Below are 14497 nucleotides of genomic sequence, written 5' to 3'. Positions count from 1 at the left end.
GGTTGGATCACAGCCTGTATCTATTGTGTACAGCGGTCAGTTCAAGTGCCATTTTTCAGCGTGGTCCGGGTTTGTGTTCCTCTTACAATAGAACAAGATATCTTCCATTAACAGCTTCCAGTGACTCATTAAACCCCCCATATACCAAACAGAAGGTGAGTCACTAGTTGAATCCTTTCCATCCCTTGTTTGAGTTTATTCAGTAGCTGTTGCAAGTGCTAACTGAATTCAGTTATTTTGATTTCCCTATTATGTGTTCCCGAGGAAAGAATGAGGAGTTGTTGTTGATAGCATTTCTTGGCACACGTCTATAAACATGGTATTAATCTCAGGGTTGCCTGAGGAAAAGCAATCAATTAAGTTTGTGAATGTTTGATGACAGTTTGTGCATAAATTTAATACATACATGTGTATGTCTATGTGACACATAGAGAGGTTTTACATTTTTCAGACAACAGATCCAAAACACATGTCTCTGGTTAAATGGTGTTAGGTTGATAAGGGAAAGGGAGGTTCCAGTTCAGAACTATTTCAGGTCAGGCTAGTTTATTGACTTTGCTGGCGGCTTCCTTTCTGTTTTGGTTTTGGTGGGAGGATGGAGTTTTAGGATGGATAACACAACAGCTCTTTGGGTGTATTTAGAGAGCTAGTACAGCGCAGCTACTTAGCCTCAGGGACAGTTTTAACCAGTGGTCACCAGCAGCATTGCAATGACAAAATCCCCTGCAGCCCAGGTTTCATATTTGTAAAAGCTCCCCAGGGCCCAGAGCAGTCAGGTTTGTGATGACGCCATCATGATGTAAAGACTGTGGGCCGAGTGGGAACCAGTGAGCAGGACCAGCATGGAAACACTAAACACTGCACACAGAGCCAGCTGCACAACCCCAGCAAACCCAGAAGCAAGAAGCTTTTTGGGCTTTTATGCCGTTGAACTATAGTTTCACATAACCTGAACCATCTCCACACTATGTCTGTGCTGGGATCCAGATATAGTCGACAGTTGAAAGTCTAGTCCAGGGGTGTCAAACTCATCTTAGTTCAGGGTCCAAATTCAGCCCAATTTGATTTGAAGTGGGCCGTACCAATAAAATTTACAGCATAATAACCTATAAATAACTCCAAATTTGTTCCTTTGTTTTAGTGCAAAAAAGTCCACGTCTGTTCTGGAAATGTTTACATCTTTTTACAAAACATGAACAGCCTGAAATTTCTTAGGAAAAATAAGTTCAATTTCAACAATATTATGCCTCAGTTTATCGCATCACATTACAATCACACATTACAACTTACAGATCTGGAAGTGAACAATCTACTATTTTATTTTGAAAAATTTGTCATGCTCGAGAAATTACTTAAAATTCTCATTCATTTCCACATCTGTGTAATCCTGACCACCACACCATGCAAACTAAAGTGGTAACTAATAAGGAAGGAGGTTAAGTTGTTCCCCTGCCTTGTATATGCATACAATTTATAAATAAAAAACAAAACCTTAAAGTTGTGGCAGTGTGTCAACAATAGGGTTCAACCAAATCAAACTGTCATACTAAAGCTGCTGACTGACATTATGTTGCACAATGTTCAGTGTCGTCTCTTTAAGTTTTACACTTTGCAAAGTCGTCCTGCGGGCCGGATTGGACCCTCTGGGCTGTAAGTTTGCCACCCCTGGTCTAGACTAAAGCTGATAGTCAGACTATTTATCTATGTACTTTATTTCACATCATGCTGCTGGTCAGTCTCCTGTTTGCCACATCACTGTTTCAGCCGATGTCCAGGATACTCACTTAAGCCTACCTACGAACTGCGACCAAGCATGGAGGTGTGAGCAACAGAATGCAGTTATCAGCCTCTGGTGTCATTACTAACGAGGGTTTTCTGAAAGTTGCAAAGAGAATTTTTAAGGTTTGCAGCATGAAATCATGAATACACTCTTAGGGGAACTGGTCTGAGCTTGTGGAATTGCAATATTTCCAGCTTAACCTTTATCCAGATTCCATCATTGTTGGTCTGTTTACCAGCTGTCTTTAAAAGGATTAGATTAGACCGACTCTGCAAAATTTGACTTTCTCTGTCACATGGTCTACTTTTCCATCTTTACACTCTTAGATAAATCAAATCTTTAAAATGTTAAAATTTTACCCCGAGAAATTGTTGACTCGTCACGTCAGTTGCCATGGTGAATCAATAGCATAACAGCAAACGGGCCGTGTTAAAATCTCATAAATTGTGCGTAACAACAGTAGAGCTTTGTCTGTGGTGCAATGCAGAGAAGATTCAGGCAAGTTGGAGCTGGTTTGTGTCTGTATGTAGGCAGTGTCTGGCAGACAGACTTCACCTAAGTGATCCTGCAACTCTTCTTTAACAAGGTCTTGGGTATAAAGGCTTTTTTACTATGCATGGTCACGTTTTGTGTCGCAGTGAACTTTTCTTTTTTTTTTTTAAGATGACACTTGGCCTTCAGCCACACATGCAGATTTTCCAAGTCTCATGAAACACAGTCCAGAGGTCATGTTAGGGTCAAAGCTTTCAGAATGCATTGGCCACTTTTTCACCAAAGTGCTTTTATTGAACATTATGGTCTGATTGACTCAGTTCTGAAACCCGTACGTTTGATGTGGGAATTTAAAGGTTGATTAGTCTATACAATACTGTGCTGTAAGATCATGGGCAATGTCTTTGTAAAACAAAGTACTGGCAGGTTATCTAACATATTACACCAGCATCCTTTGTACCTGTTTGAAGCTAAAAACAGCATGTCAGTTGTAGGCCTCTGAGTTTCAAGCTGTAGAAGATCACAGTGAAACCCTTTTCTCAATGTAATGGCATAAAAAATACACAAGCACCAACTGTTTTCACTAAGAAGATATATCTTGTTCTTCAGCTGGATTTGTACTTACTTATTTAGAGGGTTAGTGTTAGCTCAATGGTTAGCGCTGTCGCCTTGCAGCTAGAAGATCCCCGGTTCATGTCCCAGACTTCCTGGGATCTTTCTGCATGGAGTCTCCATGTTCTCCTGTACATGTGTGGGTTTTCTCCAGGTTCTCCAGCTTCCTCCCACAGTCCACAAACATGCTGAGGTTAATAACTGGTGATTCTAAATTGTCTGTAGGTGTGAATGTGAGTGTGATTGTTTGTCTCTATATGTAGCCCTGTGATAGACTGTCACCTGTCCAGGTGAACCTGTGATAGACTGTTACCTGTCCAGGTGAACCTGTGATAGACTGTTACCTGTCCAGGTGAACCTGTGATAGACTGTTACCTGTCCAGGTGAACCTGTGATAGACTGTTACCTGTCCAGGTGTCTCCTGCCTTCACCCTCAGTCAGCTGGGATAGACTCCAGCCCCCCATGACACTAATGAGGATTAAACGGTGTAGATAATGGATGGATGGACGTTTAGCTGAACATGAACTTGGAGCTAAAGCAGCTCCATACCACGTAGAGGCTACAAATGCTGTGATTGGTCATCTAGGGTAGTGTTGTGTGGGGCGTGACAGGATGGGCGTGAGCGACTGGGTCTACTAATTAGGTGAACTTTTGTTTTTAGGTTGGCCTGTTTTTCGTGGCGCACATCAATACTAAAACTGCGCTGTCATGTTAACCATCCCCAGTTCATTCTGCTCCGCCCTCAGTGACTAGCTGTCAGTAGCTGCAGAGAATGGAGAAATATTTGACCGGGACTATTACGGTCCTGGATCGCTGCCCTCCTCCTCCTCTGTTATAATCGTCTGTATTGTGTATAGCTGCCAGCCTGCCAAGCACCTTCATCTGCCCCGCCTCTGTGTTGTTGCCCCGCCTACAGCCCTGGAGCTGAGGTTGGATTGGACCAGGCTAAACTACCGCTTTAATCACGGTGCCAGGTGGAGTTCAAAAGGCTTAATGCAGCATTTGGTGGCAGTTTTTATTAGGAGAATTTGAGCTGCCCATTTTTTTTTTTTTTGTGAACCTTTGTGCTTGTGGTTTGGGTGCTTGTGAGGGTTAAAGCTAGCAGGGATCTTTCACTTGAGAAGAAACTCTACTAGAGAAGTCTTTGTTAGTTTTCAGTTAGGGGTGCTGCTGCCATGTATTTTAGTTTAGAGATTTATTTATATTGGTTATTTTTTCTTTTCTTTCAGTTTTTATAATACCAACTTCTGAGCGATGTTTTCTTTCTGATGTTTTTATTTCGTTTTGTTTCAGTCACATCCATTTGCTTTTAACCCCTCACTTCCTGTGCTGTTATGCCCACTCCCCCTTTCAAAATAAACTCCAGCCTAACACTCTGGACCTCAGCGTTGTTTTGTTTTCTTTTGTTACTGTCTGGCTTCCTCAGACAGCCGGGTTGTAACAGGGACGAAAAGGAAAATAGAGCAGGAGACAAACAAGATGCAAACACCTGAAAAAAATCAAGAAAATATGACGAGGCTTATCTTGCTCTTGGCATCACAGTGAATGTGGTAGACGGAGAGGGTTAGGGTTAGGGTTAGGGAGAGAACCCTGTGTGTAACGAAGGAGGCCCGACAGAAAAAGTTTGAGAACCACTGATCTAGGGATACTCACATTTTCTACTCCCTCTGAGAACATTGATAGTGATGACATCAGTCAAGTTAAGATCAGGTTCACCAATCATCCTAATTTTCAGTCTCACTTGACAAATTTGTGATCTGGGAAAACCTCCAAGTAAGCACATGACACCTGTACACCTGTACTGCAGGGCTCATCCGTCTACTGTTGCAGCGCTGGCTCAACAGTCAACAAGAACATAAATCAGTTCCCATGCTGGAGGCGTCTGCGGAAGGACTGAACATTTGATGCAGCAGCTTTAATATCAGCTGACTGTGGAGGATGCTGCTGCCGTTGTTCCTCTCTCCACCAACGTGTATCAGCATGAAACCAACCCCGGGGTAATTTGAATTCCCACATGGCCGCGTTTGATTGAAAGCAGCAAGCTGATGCTTGTTTTCCTGAAAGATGTTGAGCTCCAGGAAAAAACGGAAATCTAGGGTGGGTGCGGCATCAAGAAGTAAATGACAACATTTTATCAACATGGATCTCATGTAATGCTGTTTTAAAGGATTTCTAACTGAACACTTTACTAAGAAAACCAGTCAGAAAGCAGCACATACATGTACCTCTGTCCACTAAGGTCCTAACAGGTTTATTTATTATTAGTAGCAACAAGAAGACTTTTCAACCACTTTCCCTTTTATTAATCAGTTCTATTTTTATTTTTGGTACTTTACTTACTGTATTATATCATGTATGGAGTTATGTGGTGTTGAGCGCTAACTAATGATAAGCCTGTTTTATGAAACAGGAAGTGAAAGCTGCTAAGGTTCATATCAGGTGAGGCGTGGTCTGAACAGAGTTGTGGTTTTTAGTTGTTGTTGTTTACCTGCGTCTTATTAGTTCATCAGTCCTTTTGTGTGTTTTTAGTTTAATCTCTTTTCCTATGTCCCTTCCTTGAAAGGACAAAGCTTGAAAGGACACAATGGACTGTGTTCCTCCCTTGTGTTGTTTTTACTTCGTCTCAGTTCTTCATTCCTTCCAGTGTTTTTGCTTTGTTCTGAATCTGCTCTCAGTATTTAGTGTTTTCTTTTTATGAGCTTGTAAGTGAAGCTCTCTTTTGGTTCTCTGACCTGCCTATTGTTTGAGTTCCTCCTGAACTGAACTTCACACAAACAGTGTAAAGATGATAGAATCACCTGCACTAATAGTCTGTCCATTCAGAGTGTGGAAACAAGGTGTAATGTCAGCAAATGGATAGTTTATGTAATATTATTTCATGAACCATATTTCTATATCTGTTTTTACATTAAGCAATGCTGTGAGAAAGTCCACCCGACTTCCTCTGGATCTTCTCCATGTCAGTATCTTCTCAGTCATTCATTAAACACAGGCTGACTTCAGAGCCTTGGCACATTTTAACAGAGATACAGTAAACGCTTCAAAACTGTAATTCATGTCAACTGAACTGAACTTCTGCCAGCAGTTAGTGATAAACAATCAAACTCTGCCCCCATGTGGAGAAACACAGTATTGCAAAGACTTATAATGTGGTGATTGTGGTTGGTTACTAGGTTACTGTTACTGCCAGCAGCGTACTTTCATATTGCTATCATGTCTTGACAGTTCAGTCTTTGTCCTCTTCCACTCCTGGTTATGCTGCACTTTGGAAACATTTATGACATTTCATTTGTATTCTCTTGACTTCCTGCACTTAATAGGATTAACACTTAAACTACGTAGTGTGACAGTAGAAGGGTCAGTCTATAATTGAGGGACTTTTGAAGTCCATGGGATATATCTTGCATGTATTTTTATTAAAAGTAATAAAAAAAAAAAAAAAAAAGCTAATTTTTTTTTAAATGTTCATTAAGATTGTGTCTTTACAAATTCCATAATTATTTTTTTCTGGAAGCAATCACTTATTAATTTTAAAAAAAAGACTGGATATCACTAAAACATCAACTAAATAACCGTCTACATTTAATACCAACCACCTTCTAATTAGCTAAACAATAATAAAATGAGCTGATTCAGAAATAGTTTTGATTGTGTTCTTTTTATTAAGTTGAGATAATCATGACAGATATTTCTTTTTTGGCAATATATCAAATATTATATAGAAAATAATAAATTGTATCTGTGTCCCAGAAATCCCTCTTAACCCTCGTGTCGTCCTGCAGGTCAAAATTGACCCGTTTAAAGTTTGAAAATGTGGAAAAAAATATATTTTCACAGTGAAACTTCTGATGTCCACATTTTCAACATTTTTGGGAAATTTTTGAACATTTTTTGGTGGAAAAAATGATTTTCACTGGATTTTGGTTGATTTTTTTGTGAATGTTCTTAAATAAAATATTAGAAGTTTTACTGATATATATGTAATCACTTTAGATATTTTTAGGATTTTTTTTGGAAGATTTTTACTCGTTTTCTGAAAATATTTACAAGAATTTTCTTGACAAATTTGGGTGATTTTTTTTTTTTTTAAATAAAACTTTTAAGGGAAACTTTTAAGGAATTACTGGAATTTTTTCCTGAAGGTTTTGCAAATTTTCAGAAATTTGGGGAATTTTTTTGCTGAATTTTGGGATTTTTTTGAGCCAAGGAAACAATATTTTTTGGTGTAAATGAGGACAGCAGGAGGGTTAATTAAGTTTCTCATTACAAAAACACCTCTCAAGGAAGTGTGTTAATTCCAGATCACATGACCTGCTCCACATGATGTCATTTCCTCCTGAAGAAAAGACTGGCCAGACTCCAAGGCTTTCTGAGTTATTTAATATAAAGTAGTCAACAGGTTTACTACAATATCTTTAGAAATAACTTTTAATTTACTCAGTTGTATATATAATATTTAGAAGAATCTTTCTCTAAAAATATCATGTGATGTTTGGTTCTAGGCGGCCATGTTGATTTTAGGCCTGAAAACAGCAAAAATGTCAACTATGATACCTGTCAGCTATGTTACAAAAAGTCCTGCAGTTGTATATTGACCCAGAAGCTTTTGGCCACAGTGCAGTCAGTCCCTCTGCTGCTACAAGGAGTTGGAATCTGCAATCCTCGCTGCTCACAGGACTGTTGGCTTCCAGTCTGGGTGTGATCCATCTGTAAACGCTCTGAGGCGAGCTTGAGCTGCACGGAAGCCACTCCTTCTTGAAATAGATGCACCTCCTCATGTCTCACACGTCTTCTAGAATCCTCTGTGGCACTCTAATTGCTCGGCTTGCTGAGGGGGGTGAATGTTGTCCATCAAGTGTCATATTTTCTGACTCGATGCTAAGGTGGAATGAGAAACATCAGCACACTTTAGAACAATCAGAGGAGGTGTCAGCGCCTGAGAACAGTGACTGGAGGAGGGTTGAGGTGTTTGTGTTCTGGTCGATTGCATTAATACTGACAGCTGATCATCCTATGTGTAATTTTTTGAAACCAGACCAGCTCATGCTTAAACCTCGTGTCGTCCTGTGGGTCAAAATTGACCCGTTTAAAGTTTGAAAATGTGGAAAAAAAAATATTTTCACAGTGAAACTTCTGATGTCCACATTTTCAGCATTTTTGGGAAATCTTTGAACATTTTTTGGTGGAAAAAAGGAAATGTTAAAAATGTTTCTTTAAGAACATTCACATAAAAATCAACCAAAATCCGATGAATTGTGCTGGATTTTGGTAGATTTTTTATGTGAATGTTCTTAAAGAAAATATTAGAAGTTTTACTGATATATATGGAATCACTTTTGGATTTTTTTTTTTTGGAAGATTTTTACTCATTTTTTGAAAATATTTCCAAGAACTTTATTGCCAAAGTGGGGGATTTTTTAAATAAAACTTTTAAGGGAAGCTTTTAAGGAATTATTGGAATTTTCTTCCTGAAGGTTTTTCAAATTTTCAGAAATTTGGGGAATTTTTTTTGCAGAACTTTTGGATTTTTTTCAGATGAGGAAACAAGGTTTTTGGTGCCCGTAAATGAGGACAGCAGGAGGGTTAATACTTTGTATAAATGACTCAAACACATTCTAGTCTTCATGTTTAGTTTGTTATTAAAAATCAGGACACATTTAGAGAGATATTTATCAAAACTGTCATTAGGTGAAATAAAGTTTCTTGTAATGGACTTTGATGAGACCGTAGTACTTTAAAAACATAAGCTGAGTGCAGTGAGAGGGGAAACAAAGGCCAGTGACATAACATCCTCTCTCCCCCACTCTCTCTCTGTTTCCTGCCTCCCTCCACCAGGAGCTACGACCAGATGAGTGTTACCACGGAGTGCAGTTTCCAGACTCAGCCGGACTGGGACCTTCCTTCTCAGTCCACCTCCATGATCAGCTTGGACATGACTCAACCACACAGCCCCACGTCTCCCTCCAAATTCTTCAAGGTGGGTTTCACATTCATTTCTAGGGTTTGATTATCAAAGCTTAAGATGCCACAGAATAATGTGTGTCTGTGTGCAGAATGCAATGCAATAACCCCATGATTCTTATAAAGTCAGAGGTTGTTGCTGGTAGAAACTGAATTTATTCGACTTGCACAACATTAGCAGCCTCTATGATTGTCTGATTGGTGCGTCATATTTTTGCTGCCAGGTCTTATATTTCAATGTCTGTCTTTTGTTGTTGTAAGTTATCTCTACTCTACTGTTCAAAAGTTTGGGGTCCTTATTTTTGAAAGAAAACATTTTTTAATGTAGATAACATTAAATGAATGATAAATCCAGTGCAGACATTGTTAATGTGGTAAATGATTATTCTAGCTGGAAACAGATGATTTTTAATGGAATATCTCCATAGAGGTACAGAGGAACATTTCCAGCAACCATCACTCCTGTGTTCTAATGCTACATTGTATTAGCTAATGGTGTTGAAAGGCTAACTGATGATTAGAAAACCCTTGTTCAGTTATGTTAGCACATGGATAAAAGTGGGAGTTTTCATGGAAAACATGAAATTGTCTGGTTGAAACCAAACTTTATGTGTCTGCTGATTCTTAAATGTCAGTTCTGGTTGCTGTGCACTTTGCTTTACTATCCCAGATCATGCCAATAAAATGCTTTTGTGCAGTCTTACTAAATCAGTGTTCATGTGTTTGTCATGCTGTATTCCAAATGTTTGGGACATGCATGGAGAGCCTCCTTAAACACAACGTAAATCTAACAGCGTCCTCATTTGCATTAGATGTTAAATTCCTCATAGGTGTCTCTGATTGGAGTATGGAGTCAGGTGCCAAAGTCTGAGAACACACTGAACATCTGCCATACTGTTATGGAAATCTGGAAATAATCAGCAAGTCTGAGGATTTAGAGACATGACAACACAGCTAGTTCTGACATAAAATGAAGAAGAAATATTTCAAAATGTGGCTCTGTTTCTAGGTCAGCAGTCACACTGAAGCAGCAGCAGATTAGTGGCTTTGTACAAAGGTCACATTTCCTTGAGTTGTATCCTCCCATTGAAAAAGCATTTAGATCACCCTCAGGTAGATTTCACCAATTCATCACAGGCTTTGTTCAGCGAAATCAAGCTGCAGCCGTGGCTCAGCTGTGGGCACTGTGATAGAAGGAAACATGGCAGCAGAACGACGTGTCAGAAGTCAGGTTGTTTTTAGAGACAGAGAGGAGCTCTCTCAGTGTCAAATCATGGCTAGAATGAAGCTTTCTGAGGAGGCCTCAAGTTCAAAACATTAATATCCAGAGCAGGATCAGGCAGAACAAAGGGGAGCTCACTATGACAAGATTAATCCACCAAACTTTATTCACAGACAGATAGAAAATCAACTTCATCACAGACGCAGACTGTAATAAATAAAGTGCTCAAGAATCTAAAGTCTAGAGAGCTGTGTGGTCATTTCTCACAGGATTAGTTGCTAAACTGCTTCTCAGGAGGGAAACCAGGACGATGAGCTGGGATGGGCTAATAAAGAGCAGCATTTCAGTGGATGATGGAAAAAATGTGGTGGGAGGTTCTGGACAGAGAGGCGAGAGCTCCAGGAGGAGGGCTATATTTTCAAATTCTGCCATTAAAAAAGAAAACCTGTCCCCTGGAGCTGTTTTTTTAAAATGTATTTTGTATTATTGTTAACCTTTATTTATGAACAACCTCTTTTGAAGAGAGTCCTGGCCAAGATAGGCAGCAGCAAGTACTAAACACAGTTGCAAAATTACACAGTTAAAACATGAGCAAGAAACAAATAAAGAAGATTTCTAAAAGGATTAAAGACTTTACTGTTTACATTTAATACATCAGGGACATTTTAATAATAATATTCAAATGTTTTATGCTTTTATTTTAGTCTTAGTGGCAGCATGTTTTGTGTAGCCTTCATTTGCCCCCTCCTCCCTTATTCCCTCCCTCACCCCAACCAGTCGAGGCAGATGGCCGCCTTTCCTCAGCCTGGTTCTGTCTAAGGTTTTTTTCCTCTCCCTGTTTTTTCCTTCCCACTTTCGTTGGCTGCTTGTTCATAGGCAACTTTGAACTTTTGGGTTCTCTGTTCTTTGTTCAAAATTCATACAGTGTGTACCTTACTATGGGAAGTGTTATGAGATGACATAAACTTATGGAAAACACAAATAAACAAAGGTATTTTAACAAAGTTTTGGTTGGAGTTATGTGATGGTCGGTGTCTGTCTGTCTGTCTGTCTGTCTGTCTGTCTGTTTGTCTGTCTGTCTGTCTGTCTGTCTGTTAGCAACATCCCTAAAAAACGGACCAACAGATTTAGATGAAATTTTCAGGGAAGGTCAGAAATGACACAAGGACCGAGTGATCAGATTCTGGCAGTGATGCAGCTTATAGTCTGGATCCACGGATTTGTTAAAGATTTCTGTATCAGATGCCGGATAGTGGCACAGCATCACTATAACCATGACAACAAGTGAACACTACGTCAGCTGCCTGCAGATGATCACATGATCGTGATCCTACTACAAATCCACCACTGAGGACTTATCAGGACTTATTCGTCAGAAACTGATTAAATTGTGGGGGTGTTTCTGAGTCCCATCAATTCCCGCCGCCCGCTACATATTTAGATCATGTGATCTGGTATCCGTACATAACGTACACATGCTGAACACACGCCTGTACTCAGCGCAAGGTCATTTTTATTAAATATTTCATCCGTCGGAAATGATTACGACGACTGAACAACCTTGGCGGAGGACTGCGCTCTCTGAATGCTTTTCTTGTTCTAAATTAAGACACCAAAAATTTCTTTTTTACTGCAGATCTACACTACCGTTTAAAGGTTGTGGGTCACCCAGACAATTTCATGTTTTCCATGAAAACTCCCACTTTTATCCATGTGCTAACATAACTGCACAAGGGTTTTCTAATCATCAATGAGCCTTTCAACACCATTAGCTAACACAATGTAGCATTAGAACACAGGAGTGATGGTTGCTGGAAATGTTCCTCTGTACCCCTATGGAGATATTCCATTAAACATCAGCTGTTTCCAGCTAGAATAGTCATTTACCACATTAACAATGTCTACACTGGATTTATCATTCATTTAATGTTATCTTCATTAAACAAAAACTGATTTTCTTTCAAAATTAAGGACGTTTATAAGTGCCCCCAAACTTTTGAACAGTAGTGTCTATCAGTTCCAAATATCGGTTTTTAGTCTCTATTGATTGCTAATGACTGGTGTCAGCAATGAAAAAAATTCTCTAACTTCTACAACTCAAGTGACAGAAATGTGAGGCAAACTCAGTTATGTTTCTAAGTTTGATTTAAATTTTTTCAACCTGATTTTGTAGAGGTTTTGTGTTTATCATAAGGATTCAGTAGAAAATATGAACACGTTTAGCTTTTCATTCCAGTTTGTTCTGCTTCACCTGTTTCTCCATGTTTCCTCTCTGCTCTGCCTGTAGGGGAAACACTGAGCAAACACTCAGACAGACCAACCTGTTTCAGGTGATTGAAGCTGTGAAAGTGTACTTCTCCTTTAAGATCAGAGGCCCTTTATCCCATGGGATTTTATTGTTCCTGGGCTACTTTCCATAGACTCAAACCTGCCCAACCTGTCCTGCGTGGTTTTTTGTGCCAGTGGCTTAAAACGACACAGTGGACAATGTTAATGAGTTTCATATTAATGATTTCTGTAATTCAAGTATGTCACATTAAGTGTTTATAACAACAAGAAAGATTTTTACTAGCACAACATTTATAACTGAAGAAAAGGCTCCATAAACTCATTTACTTCCTGTGTTTACTCTGTCACGCAGTTGAACGGACAGTATTTAATCATGTTTAGAATCATGGCTCCAGTGTTTGTCTTTATTACAGTCTGCTGCTGAGATCAGAGAATGAAGCAGAGCTTTAACTGACAGATAAGGAAGTGGGCCATAATGCACACAGATATGCTTTATATCTCCTCCTACCTGTGATTTGTCAATGCTTTGAGTAAATACAAGCAGTAGTGCTGGGTGGACAACTAATACTACAGTAGTAGCTTTAAGAGGAGCAGCCGGTAGTATTCTGGACTTAAACACACTCTGGACTCATTATACTTTACTGGTGGTCTTGTTTTTTTTAACACAGCGGATTTGTGAATGAGTGAAAACGACCTGGAGGTACTGTACCACAGCTGTGACTACATGTTAACGCAAAAACAATATTCAGTTGGGTTTCTGTGTCTCGTTCTGTTTGGACATGAACAGGAAAACCCAGCCACGCTGTCTTTACCTGCTGTTTGCTCTGTAAAAACATGTAAATGTTTGACAGCCCTATGAATGTTGAAATAGGTTTTTATGACAGAAAAATGTCTGTTCAGAAAGTCCTCTGAGAGCAGTCAGGATTATTATAAATCAGACCTTATCATAATTTACTTACCTGACAGCACTGGATTATGGCACCTTTGACCCATTTTGTGTATTGCTCTGATCTCAATGATAGATTCAGTGAGGTTTTAGTGATACAAACTGAATTCCTAGATATAGAGCAGGGAGAGCAGATAACAGATGTCCTATTGATAGGCTAAGCTTTAGAATGAGGAAGGGTGGGGCTGTTGTCTGCAAGCAGCCGATCCACACCCTCTAGATTTTACTGGATTGTGAATTCCTTTTGCTTGCCATGTGAACTGTGTTTCACAATATTTTTTTTAACACTGTAGCTGTGATGCAAATGGCCATGCCCTCCAGTCAGGCGCTGTGTTCCGAGCTGGGACACTTTAACTGTCGGCACACACAAGGACATACAGTCAGTTCTGCCTACTTGCTTATAAGAGAGGACCCACCTTTATTGTGTATGTTGTCCACTGAAGAAGCAGGCAGGCTGTAGAGAGTAAACTACCCAGATGAGAGACCATCTTGTCTTTGAAATGATATGAATTTTTTATTTAAAATTGATTTAGACACAGAAATCTGAAGGATTCCAGGACGTCAAAATGGTATGGAACTCTTGTTGCTGTAATTATTTATTTTTTACTGTGGTTCATGCTTCTTGTTCGAACTTGTCCTCTTTATATTGTGACTACAGTAGCCATGGTTTGTTAAGGCGTGTGTTACGGCAGCATGGCGGTTTTTCACCGTACTGTCAGGTTGTCTTTGCTATGATGTATATGTTCAAAATGTTCATCCACACATGGAAATGTGGTTCATATTTGACTATGCAAATCACTGCTGTTGTTTTACACTGTGATGTATTTTAATATTTAAGAATAGTCCTGTTTGCAGAGACTATTTGTCACTTTGTGGATCTAAATCTTTTTGTTCTACTTCCTTTTTTGGCTGTGTATGTGCAGTTACTAGCTCAGAGAAGTGACCCTTAGCTGAGCAATGAAGACATTTTATGTCAGTTGGGTTAGTCATTTGGCTTGATTAGTGTGTTTTTATATGCAGGATGGCATTTAGCCCATCTAGCCTGGTTAACTTTCGTTTATTTTTGACCTGGTGTACAGTGTAAGTTTTGAAACAGGCACCAGAGACAGTAAACAATATATTATATGTACACTACTGTTCAAAAGTTTGGGGTCACCCAGACAATTCCATGTTCTCCATAAAACTAATAAAAAT

At 39.3% G+C, this 14497-nt stretch overlaps 1 protein-coding gene across 4 annotated transcripts in view; it reads left to right on the top strand.

The window, feature by feature from the left end:
• Positions 1 to 14497, top strand: part of crybg1a (crystallin beta-gamma domain containing 1a) — a 69882-nt gene that overhangs the window by 20942 nt on the left and 34443 nt on the right. For 2 of the 4 annotated variants that reach the window (XM_035954093.2, XM_023282904.3), the window contains exon 2: positions 8721 to 8862. In XM_035954093.2, the coding sequence (XP_035809986.2) occupies positions 8721 to 8862 (142 nt within the window). Of the gene's footprint in view, positions 1 to 8720; positions 8863 to 12935; positions 13058 to 13734; positions 13873 to 14497 lie in introns of those variants that run through there. The other 2 variants (XM_035954095.2, XM_035954096.2) reach the window with 2 other exon arrangements.

This window comes from Amphiprion ocellaris, chromosome 20 (genome assembly GCF_022539595.1).
Source record: "Amphiprion ocellaris isolate individual 3 ecotype Okinawa chromosome 20, ASM2253959v1, whole genome shotgun sequence".
In the NCBI taxonomy this organism is placed as follows: Eukaryota; Metazoa; Chordata; class Actinopteri; family Pomacentridae; genus Amphiprion; species Amphiprion ocellaris.
This window is presented reverse-complemented; position numbering and strand designations above follow the sequence as displayed.